This window comes from Eucalyptus grandis, chromosome 3 (assembly GCF_016545825.1).
Source record: "Eucalyptus grandis isolate ANBG69807.140 chromosome 3, ASM1654582v1, whole genome shotgun sequence".
NCBI classification, from domain to species: domain Eukaryota; kingdom Viridiplantae; phylum Streptophyta; class Magnoliopsida; order Myrtales; family Myrtaceae; genus Eucalyptus; species Eucalyptus grandis.
The window spans coordinates 25422503-25435559 of NC_052614.1; the positions used below are offsets into that span (position 1 = coordinate 25422503).

General features: G+C 42.0%; 1 protein-coding gene across 1 annotated transcript; it reads left to right on the top strand.

Moving 5' to 3' along the window:
* The first annotated feature begins 426 nt into the window (after positions 1-426).
* On the top strand, positions 427-2378 carry LOC104444460 (putative expansin-B2). The gene is made up of 4 exons (XM_010058134.3): positions 427-622; positions 976-1088; positions 1392-1585; positions 1797-2378. The coding sequence occupies exons 1-4, from the start codon at positions 442-444 to the stop codon at positions 2128-2130; spliced, it is 822 nt and encodes a 273-aa protein (XP_010056436.2). The 5' UTR covers positions 427-441; the 3' UTR covers positions 2131-2378.
* The last annotated feature ends 10679 nt before the right edge of the window (positions 2379-13057 follow it).

Below are 13057 nucleotides of genomic sequence, written 5' to 3' on the forward strand. Positions count from 1 at the left end.
TTTATATGGAGGTCGTCATTTAGAAAAATATATTGAAAAAATGGAAAGTTATCAAAACACAACTAGAAAATCTATAAAACACATTCGAAATTTGTGACATTTCGGATTTGTGGAACTGCCTGCTCTTATGGCGCTCTAATGTTTTCATAAAAGCATTTGCATGTTGTTTTACATCAAAACGCCCCATGATCCATCACCAAAATAGTTACGGAGATCATTGCGTCGGATTACTTAGCTTGCAAGAAAAGTTATAGTGCGAGCAAACCATATAAAATAACAATAAATGATTGTAAAAACTATGGCCGAAAATTCTCCAATGACGACAAGGACTCCGATTTAGTGGAATTTTGTGCTCTCAATTTGACTATAAATACCCGTCCGTTGTGCGCCCAAATTGAGTGCAAGAAATCAAACTCCTGACCAAATTGTCTCGAGAATCACATGGCGCTTCTTCAATCTCCATCGATTTGCTTCCCTCTCGCCCTTCTCCTTTCTCTCCTCATAAACTCGTCTCACTGCTTCAACCCCAAATCGCTTAACATCTCGAAAGTTCAGTCCAACGGTGATTGGTCGCCGGCAGGTGCGACGTGGTACGGGAGTCCCAACGGCGCTGGAAGCGATGGTAATGGAATGACAATATATTTTTATTTGGTCGATTCACCTGGAGTAAAGATCTTTTTACGCAAGCGCCGTTGGTCTCATCACACGCCTTTCAGTAATTGACTTATCAAGTCTTTCGAGTATAAATCGGTTCGGACATATGAGTTGCTTAGGTCAATCACCTAATCGTGATTGATTTTCGCTTTGTACCAAACACATGTAGACTTAGAGGTCAAACTGGAATCAAGTACAACGCTAGACAATACTACTCTAGTAATTACGCATTTAACCTGATCTGCAAATATACATATATATTTATACATACATATATAATATTTTATATATAATATGCTTTGTATGATATTTTGTACGTAGGTGGTGCATGTGGGTATGGGAGTGGGGTCGCCCAAGCTCCATTCTCTTCAATGGTGTCCGCAGGAGGGCCTTCTCTTTTCAAATCAGGCAAAGGATGTGGAGCTTGTTACCAGGTTTCTCTCTTGCTAGAAAACTGTTTCTCGAATTATTTTTATATTCGCCGTCATCGGAGAAAATTTGCCACGGACAAAGTTAATATATGTTCACGAGATATGCTTTTCCTAAATTAACAATCGTGGAATAGAATTCATGAAAACATCTACTGCGGCACGCTTTCTAGACTCCCATTAAACGTAGTTTAAATTCTTCGTATTTAAATAGATTATTTGACTCGGTACATATTGTCCTATTGAAACAGATTATTTAGTAGTAGTTAGGAAGTGCAGTCTTTTGAGCTCTTGTTGATTAAATTTCAGTTGAAATGCACTGAAAACGCGGCTTGTTCCGGGAACCCGGTGACGGTTGTTATAACTGATGAATGCCCTGGTGGCCCTTGTGTCGCTGAATCTGCTCACTTCGATTTGAGCGGCACGGCTTTTGGAGCCATGGCGAGCTCCGGCAAGGCCGATGAACTTCGCAACGCTGGGGTGCTGCAAATTCAATACCAAAAGTCCGTACGGTTGATCCTTTCTCTATGGATCCTTTCGAGTGAATTCCAATTTTAACAGTCGCGCAGAGGGAAAAAAGGAAGATAAAACGCATTGAAAAGTGCTTTAAATTAACGAGAAACTTTGCTTTCACCAGACTTATACTAATCAGCAAATGGTCTAACTTGCTTATTAAAAGTCTATTTATGTGCACATATTTACAATGTCAAGCAGAGTAAAGTGCAATTTCCCCGGCGCGAAGGTGGCATTCCACGTTGACTCCGGCTCGAACCCCAACTATTTCGCTGCGCTAATTGAGTACGAGGATGGGGATGGCGAGCTCGGCGCCGTCAACCTGAAGCAGGCTCTAGACTCTGACTCTTGGCTTCCAATGCAACAGTCGTGGGGCGCGGTTTGGAAGTTGGATGGCGCAGGCCAGCTGCGCGCCCCATTCTCGATCAAGCTCACCTCTCTTGACTCCGGCAAGACCCTGGTTGCCAACAACGTGATCCCCGCTGGGTGGCAGCCCGGACAGACGTACCGGTCGGTCGTCAACTTTGCTGTCTAAGGGTTGTGCGTGGTTTGCTTGGGAGACGAAGAAATGGAGATTGATCGTCAGTTAATTTGACTCTGTGTGTTTTATGTTATAGGCAAAATTAAAATATTGGATGGTGTGGAAAAAGAAAGTATTTTGCTTTTTCCACTCTGTGTAATCTAGTCAGCTATGAGCTACCTCTTGGAAAAGAGAGTAGTAGGGAGAAATGAATGATATTGTCCTTTCAAAATTAAGAATGATCTGAGTATTTTTGTTCTTTATTTTTGTGCTAATCGATTGTATTTGAAGCTTGAAAGCTTTTATGTTGTACCACTTCTAAAGTGGATGGTCCAAAATTGTGTCAATCCATATGCAAATGGGTACATTCTTCATTATAAAAAAAAATCAAACTTCTGAATGAGAATTATAATTCCTTAGAAAACATTTTCGATACATATTCATAAATAAAACTAACAAACCCGACCTTTCAACATATTGATACTTGTCACCAAATTTAGCAATTTGACATTAAAGTTTAAAATCAATAAATCGATATACTTGTGACAAATGAAGGAAAAAAATTCTAAACTAGTATACTTGTCAATTGATACTTGTTACCAAATTTAGCAATTTGACATTAAAGTTTAATGAAAATTAAAAAAGGGTAAATTTGTCATAGATAGGGTTTTAAATGGACAAAAATTAATTTAGAGTAAATTTATTATCGGTGTACCAATTTGGGATTTTTTATGGTATTAATCCTAACTCTAATTAGCAACTTCTATATCTATATTCTTCACCAATTTTTTTTTCTTCACCAAAAAAAAAAAACTTCTATATCTATATTTGATTAATGATATTCTCTCTCTCGATCGAGAGAGAGAGAGAGAGAGAGAGAGAGAGAGAGAGAGAGAGAGAGAGAGAGAGAGAGAGAGAGAGGCAAATTTCGATTAAAAAAAGTAGTGAAAATAACTAAATGGAATGCCCGACTCCTTCGGTTGTCTAGAGAACATAACTTGCACATGGCTTGTTGTGCAGATCACTTGGGGAAGAGCTTGGTCAATTAATTAAGAGAGAGAGAGAGAGCAAATTTGGATTAAAAAAAGTAGTGAAAATAACTAAAATGGAATGCCCGACTCCTTCGGTTGTCTAGAGAACATAACGTGCACATGGCCTGTTGTGCAGGTCACTTGGGGAAGAGCTTGGTCAATTAATTTTAGTATTCCTTGCCAATTCCTTCGCCGAACATTCTTGCGCTCCTCGTCGAAAATGACAAATCGAAACCCAAGAGCGAGATATAGGAATCTGTGGAAAATATTCCTGACATTGTTATTTCTCAAGTCGGTTGACTGCTTCTGAATAAGAAAATCGAAACCCACAGGTGGGATTCATTAATTCGTGGGGCTTTTCTTTTTCTCTTCGTTTCTGAGCGCAAAGAGACATACGTTGGGGCGAACAGTGACAAGACCATAGCCAGTTTGACAGTGCATTCGTGCGAGTCTGCAAGATACTTGGGAGGAAGCATGTACGCCATCTGCATTACTTATTGTCCTTTTCTATCGCCTAACTCAATGAAATGTTACAATGGAAAATATTAAAAGTGAGATGAATGCTGTTGACAGAAGAGATAACATTATAGAGGCTTCGTGATAAATTTTAACAAGCCTAAAAATAAGTTCTCGTAAAAAAGACAAAGATCTCTTTTTTCTTATAAGACAGACAATGTAGAGAGGCGTAATAGTGCATATACCTTTCTGGGTGTTAACATGAGAGTTTCACACTCCTTACGAAAGATTTTGTTTAAGTCATTATTACTTAAGCTACGTTTGGAGGACCGAATATAATTTTGCATAGGATAATATCTGGTGTTTGGGAGAACACTAGATTTGAATGTATCTAGATGGACAAAAAATCCCCACCTTATGGAAAATCTAAGGAAAAAAGAAACAGAAAAAAAGGAGAAAAACCCGATGGACTCGCTTTGCTACTCACCGCTCGACTTCGTCCACACCAGATGAACACCTCTTAGTCGATCTCTCTTCTTGTTGTCGGCTCAACATCACCGTCCTTGACCTCAAATGCGATTGTCTAAACTGTTGCTTCTAGCTTCGTCACGCGCAGCCATCCAAAGAGTTGACTTCCTCCAACAAGTTTCAGATCTCTTTTTTTTTTCCTCGCAGAAGAACCCATTCTATTTGTGAAAATTTTTTGGCGCCTATCATCGAGAATTTCGATGAACGTTGCTCTTATTTTCAATCATCCTCCGCTCTTGCTTTCATCTGAATAAAAGGATGGTGATGGGTTAAATTGATGGGCTCATCGGGGACGGTTCGTCTTTACAACTCATTAATTTGGTGATGATGGGTCATCGACACGGGGTTGTTTAATGTAATCTAGATTCTATTTGCCGGGACTTTATGGGTCTATGTCCGTCCTTTTTCAGTACTTTGTTCTGCGTTGTCAACAAGTTCTTGAGGAAACCAAGTCGCGAGTTATATATTTTCCTTTGATTTTCAATTTTGGGTGATGGTATGTTTTAACTTTATTTCGGAGCAGAATCTCAGAGAAGAAACAAAGGATTTGAGTTCAGTTGTGGACTCAAGTATTGATTTCAGAGTACTAATCCAAAAGGCGACTTGCAAAGAAGGAACATTGAGCATCTAGAGCGAGAAAACAGGGAATTGCAGTAGTGCACACCAGATGTGGAATCGTTAACCTCCTGCCCTTACTAAAGGATGAAGATGATGATGGTCTGTGATGTCTCATTTTCCTTGACCACTAACCATGAGAGCGAAAAAGCGAGAGAGGTGGGTCGAGTGAGAATGTCGATGTATTTCAAACGCTCAGTTGGGTAATATTTATTTGGATCTTTTTTTTTTTTTTTTATCTAGACGTTATCAAACACCACGTAGAAGATTTCAAATTTTATCATATCCTTATCTTATCTGACCTTATCCTATCCGGTAAAAATGTATGGAAGACCAAATGTAGCCTTAATCTGTATGAGCTGATGACCGTAGGGCTTGCTAAAAGTTAGGAAATATGTTCACATGTGGTAGCAAATACACAAGGCACAAAATGACTAGAGGTTTGTTCACAATATGTGCAAACTGGTGACCTCTTTACCACCATACCTAAGCATATAGCAAAACCAGTATGTAATACACAAAGCTGCAAGTTAATCAGGACATATTTTTACATGAGGTAGCAAATGCCCAAGTCAGAAGCTGGCTAAAGATCTATTCATGACATGCCTCAAACTTGTAATCTCATGGAAGACAGTGTGAACTCTATAACCACCATAGCTGATGATATGGCAAAAGCAATATGTAATACTTATTAATCAGGACAAAATTAACGGGGGATATGTTCTATGGAATTATGGAATCAATATTAAGGAAACACATCTTCTACACGTATGTTGTATGTACGATAATAAGGTATATGAAGCTATGAAAAAGACGACTCCTCTGTAATCATGTTTCTTTTTCCGCCGCTGGAGCGGAAGACCTATTTATCAATTGCTGGACCAAAAAACGGGGTGAACTTTGTGGTCAGAAAATAGGTGACTTGACATGTTTCTTTTCCTGGAATTAATATTTTTTTTTTAGGTAAAGGTAAAGAATTTTATAGCTTGGACAAAAGAACAAACAGACGGCTCCAAGACTTACACTCTAATTGCAACAGCAAGCAGAGTGGAGGGAGCCGAAACAAAATAGCAACAACAGAGAACAAAAGACCGAAGAGGTCACACAAAAACACCAAGGCACTAAACCCCTCAAAGATAAGGAGAGGGCCGAGAACCGGTGAGCCAAAAGGCTTGAAACGGGACCGCACAGAGCTTCCACTTCCGGAGCTAAGTAATGTCGAGTGATCAGCAAAGATGGAGGGGTCGAAACCCCAACTTCTCTGAAGTCTTCTATTTATTGGGATATCCGGGACATTTGAGAAAGTGATGGCTTTATCCTTGACAATCTTGACAATATGATTTTTTAGTGCAGTAGCAGCCACCGTTTCCCCACGAAAGATGATGGCATTCCTTTTCTTCCAAATAATGTAGCACATGGCAGCAAAAGAAAAGCGAGCTATACTGTGAAAGAAATCTTTGCCATTAAGAAAAGACATAGCCCATTGGAGATTCTCCACCCAAGTCCTAGGGCGCCAAGGAGGTTGCAACGAGTTGCCCAAAAGAAGGCAATAGACGCCGATGTGTGGCAATAAAAAAGGGTGATCAATGGAATCAGGAACTTCATTACAGAAAGCACAGGTAGCGAAATCAATCCTACCATAAGAAAGAAGAAGTTCCTGAGTAGGCAGACGATTTCTAGCTATCAACCATAAATTGAATTGGAACCTGGGTGCAATGTCTTTATTCCAGATAAGAGAAGCCCAAGGAATTCGACTTTTCTTAACCCTGATGTGGTCCTAGACCAAACCCACCGAAAAGGAACCGGATGGATGCCAACGCCAAGAGAAAAGGTCCGGGTCTAAGGATAGCGTCGGGATGGAGAGTCCCCAACTTCCTAGAAGAGATCGAAAGGAATAGCCCATTGGTGAAAGGAGATCAGCCACAACCGCATGCTTAGGAAGGCCCGAGTTCTGAATGAGATGATTTGGAATAAGAAGATCAAATGGGCCCTTCGGGTGCCAATGATCAAACCATAAGGATACCGAAAGTCCGTTACCAATTTTCCAAAGGAAGGAAAGCCGAGAATCTCTTCTTAGTTGCAAGATTTTTTTCCAGGCCCATGAGCAAACTTTAGGAGATGAGGCGATCCAAAAATTATCCTCTTTAAAAAATTGGAGTGAATCCAACAGCACCATAAGGATTCTTTATCTGTGAAAAGAATCCAAATGTATTTCATCATCGCTGCTCTGTTGCAGTCTTTCAATTTTCGAATACCGAGGCCTCCCTCCATCTTTGGAAAGCAGATATCATCCCACGAAACCTTAGCCCCTCCCCTACCGAGGGTGGCTCCTTTCCATAAGAATTGCCTAAAAAATTTTTCAATACTATCAAGGACCGAAACCGGCAAGGTAAAGACACTTGACCAGAAAGCTTGGATGGAATGTAAGACCGACCCTAATCGCTTGCAATCTTCCAGAAGCAAAAGAAAGAAAACGATGAGCCCAAGATTGGGCCCTAGCTGTGATCCGATCAATCAGGGCAATACAATCTATTTTCCCAAGCCTAGAGGAGATGATAGGCACTCCTAAATATCGCACCGGTAGCTTTCCTTCTTGAAAACCAAAAGCCACTAAAATGTAGTTACGTAGAGAAGGACAGCCGCCTGAAATGAAAATTTCACTCTTGTTCTTATTTGGAACCAAACCGCTCCAAGAAGAGAATAAATCCAAGCCTTTTTTTAGCATGGTAATGGACACCCGATCAGCCTGACTAAAAAGAAAGACATCATCTGCGAAAAAGAGGTGAGAAAGCTTGACCGCTTTGCATCTCCAAAAGTACTTGAATTCCTTGAGTGAAGTGCAAGCACTCAAGATTCCTGAGAACACCTCCATCACTAGGGTGAACAAATAAGGAGACATAGGGTCGCCTTGACGAAGGCCCCGCCCACCAGTGAAAAAACCATGCAGTTCTCCATTGATTGAAATAGAGTATTTCGGAGTCCGTACACAAACCATGATCAGCCGGATTAGAGAATCAGGAAAACCAAAAGCCACAAGAGTAAGCTGAAGGAAATCCCAGTCAATGGTGTCATATGCTTTTTGGAAATCTACTTTGATAGCACATTTAGGGAGATACGGGTCTAGGTGAAAACCGGCAAAGAGCTCCTGTGCCATCAAAATATTATCCCTAATCCTTCTTCCCTTTATAAAAGCATTCTGGGAAGGATCAACCACATCACTCAAGACAACAGCAAGTCGATTAGCCGAAATCTTGGTAATAATCTTATAGATAGTATTACAATAGGCAATGGGTCTAAAATTAGAAACCGCACACGCATTCGGCATTTTAGGTACCAAGGCGAGGATAGTGTTATTTACCTCTCTCTAGAGACAACCAGAAGAGAAGAATTCCTTGACTGACTCTATCACGGACGAGCCAACAATATCCCAGTTGCTCTTAAAGAATTCTGCTATAAAACCATCTGGGCCAGGAGCTTTGCCTCTTGGAAGAGAGAATAGAGTATCTCGAATTTCGGTGTCAAGAATCGGGCTAGAAAGAGAGCTAACCTGGTCCATAGACAACGGTCTTGAATAAACTCCTTTAATTCTTGCAAGGAAGGCTTGGTGAGGGACACTTGAGGAGCAAGAAGATCCGCAAAGTAAGAGACAAAGACTTGCGGAACCAAGTCAATGTCCGTGATGAAATCCCCCGAGGAGTTTTTAACAGAGAGGATTCTATTTCTAAGTTGTCTTTTTTTAACCGAAAGATGAAAGAATTTAGTATTTCGATCCCCTTCTTTAAGCCACCGGACTCTTGACTTTTGTCTGTAGAACAATTCTTCATTTATGCGCAAGTCCACGAAGAGTCTACGGTGCACCTTCTCTAGATCAGCCAACTCAGAATTGTTCGGATTAAGTTGAAGATCAAGCTGTGCAACCCGAAGGGCTTCTCTAGCTTCATCCGTCCTCAGTGAAATATTCGAGTATACCTCTCTATTGAGCTGCTTGAGTCTACCTTTCAGCATTTTTAGTTTGGACACAAGCCTGTACATGGAGAAACCATCAACCGACGAATCCCAGACATGTTGAACGATGGAGGTGAAGTTCGGGTGCTTTGCCCAATAATCAAAGTACTTGAAAGGCCTCCTTGTGATCACCGGGTTGAGAACTCTGACTACCATGGGCGAATGGTCAGAGATACCCGAGTTAAAAAATGAGGCCTCCGAGAAGGAGAAATCCATATTCCATTTAGTGTTGACCAACACCCGATCAATCTTCCTCATCTTTCTAGTCGCACCAGCAGACGTCGACCAAGTGAAACGAAGGCCAACATACATGAGATCTTCTAATTCAGTTTGAGCTAAGCAATTAGCAAATTCATCAAAGTATGGAATCTAGGTATTAAAACCACCGAACCGGTTGAAGGGATCCTTTAAGGCGTTGAAGTCTCCGGCCACCAACCAAGCTGACTCCTGCAGAAGATTGTTCATGCGTAGTAGGTCCTCCTAGAGAAGCCGACGACGAATAAAAGTATGCTCCCCATAAACTACAGAGACGCAACAGATCATACCAGAAAAGTTAATCCTCAATCGACCATGTACGGCTTGGTCGTTGATCGCCAAAGTTTCAAAATTAACGTACTCCGGGTTCCAACCTACCCAGATTCTGCCTTGAGGTGAGAATTCATAATTCGCAACCCAATTCCAGCCATTTAACAAGGAGGAGGAGATGGAATCGAAATCGGTTCGAGACTTTCGTCTCAATAAGACCAATAAAACAAAGATTGTGCTTAGAGACAAACTTCCTAACTTCAGCCCGCCTGAGAAGACCATTAAGGCCTCTTATATTCCAAATGCCTATGTACATATTTACAATGGAGAGTGAGAGAGAGAGGGTTACCTCTTTTTAGTGGTCCTTTTCCGACCAGTAGTCGAAATAGGAGCCACCGAAGGTGGGTGATCCGGGCATAATAACAGTAGTTTATCTTATAACGTCTCAACAGGAGCCTTCAAGGGGAGGCCTTTCGGTGAGGGACAGCCAACCGAGAGCAAGTCTTCATTATCCACACCATCATAAGGACTGGGATTGTCAATCTCATCAGAACACTCAGCCAAGTTCAAAGGAGGATGAACAGCCTTGGCTTTTGCTAGAGAGGAAGAGCCATCAACGGCTTTAGGTAAGGAACCTTTAATGCCTCGAGGCACAGAACCAGTACCAGATTTTCCCGAGGCAGCACCTTTCAACCTGAAGGAGGCAGCTTCTTTGTTAACCCGATTTTTCTTATTCGAGACTTGCTTCCAACCTGGTTCAGTAAGAACCGGAGGTATACTTGCAGAGCAAACCAGATCCTGGCTTCCTTCGCATACAAAAATTGAAACAGTAGGTGTACTAGTAGCAGGTGGAAGATTCTCAGCAAGATTAGTGTCTTTGTGAGGTCTCCAAGGGTCCTCTCTTACTAGAAGACCTGAATCGAAATTAACATAGAGGGGTTATCTCGTGTCTTGTCACCGGCCCGCACTTGCCGAGAAGGAACAGGGCGGCGGGCGGCGAGGATACTGCAGCGAGCGGGGTTCTCTCATTCAAAGGCTATCGGGACTGATTAGCAGAAGATTGAGCATTAACAGAATTGCATTTATGGCCGAAGATACCACAACTTGCACAAGCCGTAGGCTTCCATTCATATTCTATTTCAACCAGGCAAGATTTGCCTTGATGTGCCACCTCGACGAACTGACAATGAGGCTGCTTAGCTATGATTTCTACACAAACTCTAGCATAAGTGAGCATTTTCATCTGCTCTGTTTTCAGGTCTACATATAGTGGTTTACCTACAGCACTAGCAACTTTGCTTATAGTTTGTGAAGACCAACAAGCAGCAGGGAGATTTATGAGTCTAACCCATATAGGAACCGTGAGGTGAGCATCTTTCCTCAGCTCAAAATCCGGTCTCCATTGCTGAAGAACTAGCGACACCTTGGAGACGGTGATGGGCCCTCCTTCCAGCACCTTCCTTTGAAATTCCCTGTCCGGAATATGAAAGAAGAAAAACCCCTTCCCAATTGCCATGACTTCAGCCAAGTTAGATCCCCAAGCTTTTTTAAAAGCTGCTTCAGTAACTACAAAAGGTATCCTCCTACCTATGTAGTATCCCACGAGACATTCTTGCAGTTTTGGGTCAGCAGCTTGGAGGTCTTCCTCTGTCATTTCAACTATCGGCCTGTTATTAACATAAGTTGGAGGGAAGAACTCAAGGTCGTATCCCTTAGAGGCCACTTTGGCTACCGCGACACTCGCCCAAGAGTGTAAATTTGAGCTCCTTGAGATAGCTCTCTGAGGGCCTTTAGAGCCTGATCTGCCTCTGCTTCTACCTCTCGGCCCAACCGTAGTGCGAGAGGAGCGAGCACGAGCAGCAGTTTCCTTTTGGGAATCACCACCCGTGTTCTCATTAACAACAACACCGGACTTGTCTCTACTCTCCTCTCGCAAACCAGCAAGACCATGAGCAGTACCCAGGCGGTCTGTTTCTGTCGGGACAGGATAAATCGGGGACATATGCCCCTTATCTTTCTTAGACGAATCATCATAGGAAGAATGGCCATATTTTTGGGGAACCGGAGCAGACGCACTCGGCCCTTCATCAAGACAATGGGCCTGAGCCGAAGCCGAGGCCATCACAAAGAACAACGAAGAAGAAACAGCAGCGGGAATCGGGACAAAACCCTAATCTATCTCCTCCATAATCGGCCCAAAAGAACGACGTACCAGGGAGAAACTTCGGGGGGTTTTGAAGAGTGACCGAAGGCGTCTCTCGCTGCCAAACGGCAGCCTCAACTATCGGTCAAACCACCTGGAATCAACCGAAGAAGAAATTGCGTGAACAGGGACTCGGTCGCCAGCTTGAGAGCTTCTCATCTTTTTACTGCCCTTTGGATTAGTTTTAGGTTAATTCCTGGAATTAATATTTGACTCTGAATAAAACCCTAGACGAAGAACGTTTCCCTCTTAGTTTACTGACACACTCTTCAATTAATTCTTGTTTTGAATCATTCAAATTATTTGTGGTGAACAACAAGTTGAAAAGCGAGGACAATGAGCTGTCTAACGCACTCCACATGTTCCTTGGCACAAAATTGGCGCACATTCCCGGAAATCCTAATTTCTATATGCTTAAAAATGACTACGTCTCAACCCCTAGTATTGGAGTAGCTCATTCAATGGAGCCTACACATTGGTGTTCCAACCTATATATATGCCGGTATACATCATAATGGCAATACTAAAGACGCTCTTCCTATTTTCAACTCTGTCACTCATTAGTCCTAAGTCCTACATAAACACCTACAAATAGAGAGAATTCGAATCGCCGACCCCAACTGCAGAATCAGAAATGGCAAGCCCAGAAATTTTAGAGAAGAGCATGGACCAACTTACAGAGGCCAATTAGAGTCTACAAAAGCTTATCTCGAACCGCATCGTAGGGACTCGGGAATTCATGGATCTCGTACTTCGTCTTCCAAGGTATTGTTTTTTCTTCTATGCCGACGTCCTCGGAAACGATCAGGTGTAAACTGAAATGGACTTTTTACGCCCTCTCTTTACTGGCCTCCATTTACAACTCCCTTGCGGTATTGGTAAACATCCGTATGTCACTGAAGTACTACGAAAATATGGCCCTCAACTGCGATCTTCACGACAAACTGAGGGTACATCTTGCCAATTTGAAGGTGCAACAACAGAACAATGCTAATGCCCAAGCAACGGTAGAGCAATAGAACAATGCTAACGCCGAAGCGGTGCCACAGCAACAGAACAATGCTAATGCCCAAGCGACGGGGCAGCAACGGAACAATCCCTATAGATTTAGAATCAATCAAGGCTACTCCATGTGTTATTTGACACTGCTGCTGCTTTTGATATTTTCGGCTGCAATGCTATATGGTTTCTCCCAAATTCACTGTTGTCATCGATGCAGTTACGTATGATTAGTGTGATTTTTACATTATGTTACACGCATGTAGACTAGTAATTCGATCATGTCGGGGTCAAACTACGTAGATGTTGCCTAGTTGATTTTCCGTTTGAAAATTGTGACATCCAAGATTTTCACTTTGTTTTCTATTAAATAAACCGAGCATTTCATTGACACGCCTATAGGGCTGTTCTCAGAGCTGATCACTCTTGAGATAACTAGACTATTCATGGAAGCTATTAAGGAATTTTAATGTAATAAAGTTGAGAATTTGACCATGAATCGACTTCTTAACTGTGCTCATCTTTAGAGGCCATTACGGCATAGTTAAAAATCGATATGAGATTAAAGATAGGTTGATTC